Source organism: Bombus affinis, unplaced genomic scaffold, assembly GCF_024516045.1.
Source record: "Bombus affinis isolate iyBomAffi1 unplaced genomic scaffold, iyBomAffi1.2 ctg00000810.1, whole genome shotgun sequence".
NCBI classification, from domain to species: Eukaryota; Metazoa; Arthropoda; class Insecta; order Hymenoptera; family Apidae; genus Bombus; species Bombus affinis.
The window spans coordinates 22,161-29,237 of record NW_026109370.1 but is presented as its reverse complement, the minus strand read 5'-3'; the positions used below and the strand labels follow the sequence as shown (position 1 = coordinate 29,237).

The window sequence follows — 7,077 nt, the reverse complement described above, 5'->3', positions numbered from 1 at the left end:
TTATTTTTCCACGTAAAAGTGGCTTGGAAAAAATATTCTTTGTCCTCGTTATTGTTGTTTTCTACTATATTACATTCTTAAAGTTTTGAAATTCCACTCAAAACGTACACGAAACTTTTTTCGAAATTAGCAGGTTCTGTTCTTTATGCAATCATATTTCGTCAGTGTTTACGATGTACTTTTGCCAAAATTACGAGACGCTAAGTGGTCTCTCCGCTTTATTATGTATTAATTCATGAAAAATGTGGACACGCGTTATACACAAGCTTTAGATAGCCAGGCCACTGTATATATCTTGTTTAATCCTATCACGGCCGCTATCGCACTTAGCCTCATTTAATATGATCCTAAATGTCTTGGGCTTCGATTTACGAGGTGCTAGCTCTGTCTTGTCGCGTATGGATCCGGTCGTCGTAACGGGTCATCATCGGGAATAAATACCATTGTAACGTGATATCCAATCTGGCCAGCTTGTGATTGAAACCGTGTTATAAAAGGGTTTATAGTCAACCGGCTTTTATTAAATTATTTTTCCTTTTCCAGACGCGTCTCGTCAAATTCGTTTGGCCAAACTGTATCTCGCTTCAAGGTTCACGCGTATACGTACACCACGAATAAAAATATAGAGCGATCATAAAATGAGCGAGAGCTGAGATTTACACGTTTCGATTGCACGTTTCCTTGCAGATGTAAGGATTTTGGTAAGTGTTTTTTTAGAATGCGAGCAATATGAATTCGCGAAGAATGATATCACGATGAATTGGAAAAATACTAGAAACATACAAGAATGTTAGGTGTATTTTGAAAAACAGTTGACGAGTTCCAGGTGGGAATTTTCGTGAGTCTATCTATTAAATTGTTTTCTAATGAAGAACGAATTTCATTCGAGACAAATTTTTATATTGTCTGTGCGTAACACATTATCGTAAATTGTGACTATACCGATAAGAGTCACTTTCGAAAGCTTTGATTTAGCATTCCGTTGATACACTGTTTGACTGCTGTTACGTCGCGTGAAAAGGTCCGCGTGACGTACTTTAATGTCTGACCGTCCAGACCCAAACGTCATTAGAGAACCCTCAATAAAACTAAGGCCCACCATAAACCGATTCTCATTAGCTTGCAGAAACCTTGAATCCTGCAAGCATTTTCGGTTTATAGCGGGTACTTAAAAGGTCCTTAGGTTTATTGAACGTTCTTAAATATTACGGAGTAAGCTGGTAGTTATGACGGGAAAAATTGTTAATTATATGACAGGGAAAATCAGGCATTTAGAGATTAGAAACATCTGGGTTTTCCCACGAGTCATGCCGTTAGGATGCTTCCATATCCCAACTTCAACCGTTAACGTCTTAGCTAATGGTAACGGGGATCTGTGTCCTCATGTTCATAACGGAAAGTACGAACAACGAATCAGCTTACTTCGTTCAAAACCTCCATCGTCATTGACACAGGTAGACGTACGAGTCAGTCGTTCGTAGTAGTACGAGTTAGTCGTTCGAGTAGTACGAATCAGTCAGTCGTTCGAGTCAGTCGTCAGTGCAAGCCACCCAAGTCAAACAGTCGGAGTCAAGCAGTCGACGTCTCCTCATTCAGTCTTTCGGTTGATCCTGTTGATTCGATTCAGTCAAAGTTGGATCTGATCAATCGCCACATCTACTACGACCCACGAGCCTTCCTCTCTCAGATTGGCAGTCAGAATCTGAGCAAGATCCAGGCAATCTTCAGACTCAACGACGTTACTATTGTGTGTGATTAAACGAAGCTGTTGGAGAAAAATATAATCATAACCCTACCAATCACGGAGTTATATTAATTCAACCACCCCTATTATCTTAACGGAAATCAGGGGATCGATCTACTCGCGGCGTCGATCATTAGAATCGTAACGGGAATTTACGACTCCCGTTGACGTGTTTCCTCGCGATTGCGTCTCCCCGCGATAGCTCGAAAATACATGGTCCTTCGAGCCGGATCACGTGCCAGTGTCAAGTAAGTGTCCACACACAGTGCCACGTGTTCCCTTTGAATCCAACAGCGGAAGTGTATCACTGCATTAAGGTCAGCGACGTCAGGAGCAACACCTTCAAAAGATATACACACTGGTCGAGGCACGCAACCAGGCAGCGTCCCGACGTAACTGAGTAATCAATTTAAGAAGATTTCAAGTCGATCCACATCCCGAATCATGCCGACCCCAGCTAAGATCAACAACTTGAGGAAACGACGTGATAAATTGTTCGAAGGCACGTTAACGACTATAAGGGACCGCATCGATAGATACGAACAGTCAGGCATGCAAGATCTTGCATATTTGAGATCATCTCAAGCCCTACTCAAAACCGGGTGGAAACGATTCCTATCACTCCAGGACGAGTTGGACGACATCGAGGACGAGGATATCGTTCAGGAACGCGTAGCGTCGGAACAGTACAGTTCCCTGGACGAGAGAATACAGCATCTCCGGGAAGGAAAGCCATCTTCAATCCCGCCGCCATCAAAGGGCACCGATTTTCCCGAAGCGAAAATGCATTTACCAGAAATGCGGCTACCAGCATTCGACGGGAAATTCGAAAATTGGAACGCATTTTTTAACACATTCAACTCGACTATCGACATGAACTCTCACCTAACCACCTTACAAAAATTCCATTATGTGCGGGCTTCCTTAGTAGGGGAAGCCGCGAGTTGTGTGAATTCTCTAGTTTTCCATGAGGAGAACTATCCGAAGGCGCTGAGCCTTCTCAAGCAGAGGTACGATTGTCCGCGACGCATCGTGTCATGCCATGGATTTGCAATCATTGACTACTCAAAGCTGACGCATTGTTCTCCAATGGCCCTAAGAGACTTGGCCAATGTCGTAAGACAGAACCTCGACGCACTAAGCAGTTTGGGACAAACCGTACATCCGAATAGCCTCATTCTTAATCTCATCAGCTCCAAACTACCCGATTACGTCAGGCAACAATGGGAGCTAACCTTGACCAACAAGGAGGTGCCTCAATACACCGATTTGCTAGATTACCTCGAGAATCTAGCGCTCACAGGCATCTCACCTTCCGATATCAAACAAATTAAAACACCGGACCAATCCAAAAGAATCCGACAGCGTAAGACACGAGGACAGACATTCACCGCATCCCGGGTCAAGAATTCCTGCCATTCTTGCAAGGGCCAACACTCCATTTGGCATTGCGACGCCTTCAGAGCCAAAAGCGTCAGTGAACGCTTGAAGGAGGTCAAAAGTGCACTCCTGTGTCTGAACTGCCTGAGTGCGGGACACACAACTCGGGATTGTCATGCCGGGTCTTGTAGGGTGTGTGGAGGTCGCCATCATACAATGCTACATCGGGACAGGCAAAAGGTAAGGTCGACTTCCTCCAATTCAGATCAAGGTTCCTCCCCTTCCAGCAGGAGATCATCGACATCCCCGTCAAAGACTCGGAAGGTCGCAAGGAAGCACAACCCAAGGACTTCACGGACTTCAAGTCCATCAACCAGTCCGAGACAGACACACAATTGACGCCAGGCACGCCGAACCCCAACAAGGACCGATCAAACCCGATCATCAGATCCCAAATTATTGTGCAATGACCTAGTAATTACAGCACAAGTTAACATGCTGACCGACAAACGGCAACCTATTCGTTGCCGTGCGTTGCTCGATACTGGATCCAGCATGAACTTCATTACTAGAAGACTAGCCGATTCCCTTGGAATAAAACAAAAGAAGTGTTCGGTCCCAATTGGGGTTCTCGATACTTTAACGACGACGGCAAGGCGATACATAACGGCTACGATCACGTCAACCGACGGCAGCTATGAACGTACAATAACGTTCCTCGTCATTCCGGCTATCTCGACCCTGATCCCAAGTCAACACATCGATCGCTCGACATTGGAAATACCAAAGAATATCAATCTGGCCGATCCACGATTTCATGTGCCAGGTCCGATCGATGTCTTACTGAGTTCAGGTACGACACTTGCTTCGATGTGCGTCGGACAGATTAATCTGACGCGACCAGACGAGCCGGAACTGCGTTTACAGAAAACCCGATTCGGCTGGGTAATCGGGGGGAGTCCAACTTACCAAATCGCGACAAATGCATTCCACGCCTCCACAACGGCTCTGCAAGCTGATCTCGCGCGGTTTTGGGAAATCGACGAAGGACCCCCGATTCAACATCTCTCAGAGGCAGAGCGACGATGCGAAAAACACTTCCGAGATCACGTCCGACGCACCAGCGAAGGACGATACATTGTCGCCCTTCCATTTCACAGCCAGCTCCCATCCCTTGGATCAACCAAGGCACTAGCGATGAGACGACTCGCATCACTCCACCGCCGATTCCAACGCGATAACTCATACGAAATCGCGTACAGTAATGTGATCCAAGAGTACATAGACTTGGGTCACGCGACGAAGATCGACCCTGGTCACCTCGCTAATCACGAGTATTATCTGCCACATCACAGCGTGATCAAGGAATCAAGCGACACCACTAAGCTCCGGGTTGTGTTCGATGGATCAGCGGCAAGCAACACTGGAGTATTGCTAAACGATACTTTGCTCACCGGACCAAAGTTGCAGGAGGATCTATTCGACATCCTACTTAGATTCCGGTCTCACCAGTATGTTCTAACTGGCGATATTGAAAAAATGTATCGCCAGATATTGATACGCCCAGAAGATAGGAAATATCAACAAATTCTGTGGCGCAATTCCGACGGTGAGATCGACTCCTATCAACTTAACACCGTGACGTTTGGGTTGTCAGCCGCTCCATACTTGGCCATACGGTGTCTCAAACAATTGGCAGACGACGAGGGACACCAATTCCCGCGAGCATCACTGGTATTAAAGCGAGACTTCTACGTAGACGACGCCCTCACCGGAGCTGATACGAAGGAAGAGGTACTGTCGATTCGGAAGGAGCTCACCGACCTTCTGCAATCAGGCGGCTTCAATATTAGAGGATGGGCGTCCAACGATTCGGACGTACTGAAGGGGCTATCCGAACAAGACAAATGCCGGAAGCTACAATTAGGTGAGTCTCAGACCCTAAAAACCCTCGGGGTTTTTTGGGAGTCCCAAGTTGATTCAATCCTCTATTCGGTCGATACCCTAGCTGATCTCCCACGCGTTACAAAGCGATCAATAAGTTCGGTGATCGCCAGAATTTATGATCCATTAGGATTGCTAGCTCCAGTGATAATTCGAGCAAAGATTATTTTGCAACATATATGGTCATTAAAGATCAACTGGGATGAATCACTTCCCGCGGATTTGCATACGGAATGGAGCCGGTACTACACCCAATTAGCGTTGATAAACAACGTCCGGTTTCCACGAAAAGCTGTAATACCAGCAGCGACTAGGATGGAACTCCACGGGTTTTGCGATGCCAGCGAGAAGGCTTACGGAGCCTGCGTCTATCTCCGCACCATTAGTTCCGACGGCTCCATCCAATCCCATCTACTCACCGCGAAGTCAAAGGTCGCTCCGCTCAAAACACAGACGATCCCACGACTCGAACTGAGCGGAGCACTCCGTCTGGCTACCCTGATCGCATCAATCCAGAAAGCCCTGACGATCGAGATCTCTCGGATCGTATACTGGACTGATTCCACCATCGTGCTCCAGTGGATCAAAACCTCGCCGCATATGTTAAAAACATTTGTGGCGAACCGAGTAGCCGAGATCCAACTCAAGACTAACCTCTCCGATTGGCGTCATGTACCCACCGCCGACAACCCAGCGGACCTCATCTCACGAGGTCAGACGCCCAAGGAGTTCCTGCGCCCGTCCATTTGGAAAAATGGACCATAATGGCTCCAGCAAAACGAAGAGCATTGGCCAACATGGAACCCAACTACGTCGGGCGAAATTCCTGAGCAACAGAGGTCACCCTGCCTGGCAGCGAACCCAGTCGACCATACGATATTAGAAAAATACTCGTCATGGTCAAAACTAACCAGAGTCGTCGCTCGCTGCTTTCGATGGAGACAGAAGCAAAGCCGGGCAGTATCTCTAACAGTAGATGAGCTCATTTCGGCAGAAAATAGATTGCTTAGACTCCTACAAAACATCCATTTTTCGAAGGAGATTCGCTCACTACAAAAAGATCGGACCACGTCCGTGGGAGGGAAACTCCAACGCCTAAATCCTTTCCTCGACAATGAAGGGATAATACGAGTCGGAGGATGACTCACTAACTCACAGATGCCCTTCCACCAAAGGCATCCGATCATTCTGCCAAAATCATCAGTGACTGAGCTCATTATCGACCAGGAGCATCGACGCAACCATCATTCCGGAACCCAGGCCACACTATACGCTATTAGACAACGTTATTGGCCTGTCGACGGCCGAAGCCAAGTATGGCGCACCATCAAGAACTGCGTCCGTTGTTGCCGAGCCAATCCACCATCAGTAGAATATCTGATGGGAGACCTGCCGGAGTCACGGATCACCGAGTCGCGGCCCTTTACGAACATCGGGGTTGATTATTGCGGCCCGTTCTATGTCAAGGAGAGAAGGGATCGTAATCGCCGAAGGGTAAAGGTGTACGTCGCCATATTCATATGCCTGGCTACCAAAACCGTTCATATCGAATTAGTGAGCGATCTGACAACCGACGCATTCCTTGCCGCGCTCCGCCGGTTTATCTCTCGGAGAGGACATTGTGCGACCATCCTTTCGGACAACGGAACTAACTTCGTCGGAGCAAACAGGGAGTTGAAAGAACTTCACCTCCTATTACAATCCGACGACCATCAAGAAAGGGTGCAGACCTTCCTCACCGATCGGCAGATACAGTGGTCATTCAACCCTCCGAATTCACCACATTTTGGCGGTTTATGGGAAGCCGCGGTGAAATCATTTAAACGGCATCTTATTCGCACCGTTGGCACGGAACTCTTGACCTTCGAGCATCTCAATACTCTGGTTATTGAGATCGAAGCGATGTTGAATTCCCGTCCACTTACTCCCATCTCAACAGATCCTAACGATCTCCCAGTCCTCACTCCCGGACATTTTTTGTTAGGCGACACATTTACCAACATTCGGGA

General features: G+C 47.3%; 1 protein-coding gene across 1 annotated transcript; it reads left to right on the top strand.

Moving 5' to 3' along the window:
• Nucleotides 1-2,188: 2,188 nt before the first annotated feature.
• On the top strand, nucleotides 2,189-3,599 carry LOC126928295 (uncharacterized). Its single transcript, XM_050744106.1, has 2 exons — nucleotides 2,189-3,316; nucleotides 3,390-3,599. Exons 1-2 carry the CDS (start codon nucleotides 2,189-2,191, stop codon nucleotides 3,597-3,599), a joined length of 1,338 nt encoding a protein of 445 aa, XP_050600063.1.
• Nucleotides 3,600-7,077: the final 3,478 nt, after the last annotated feature.

What these genes read in the sequence shown, in the direction of transcription:
- LOC126928295 (XM_050744106.1), top strand. Translation starts at nt 2,189, where the DNA reads ATGCCGACCCCAGCTAAGATCAACAACTTGAGGAAACGACGTGATAAA. An exon ending in GTCATGCCGGGTCTTGTAGG is followed by an intron (nt 3,317 to 3,389) that starts GTGTGTGGAGGT and finishes CCTCCAATTCAG; the next exon opens with ATCAAGGTTCCTCCCCTTCC.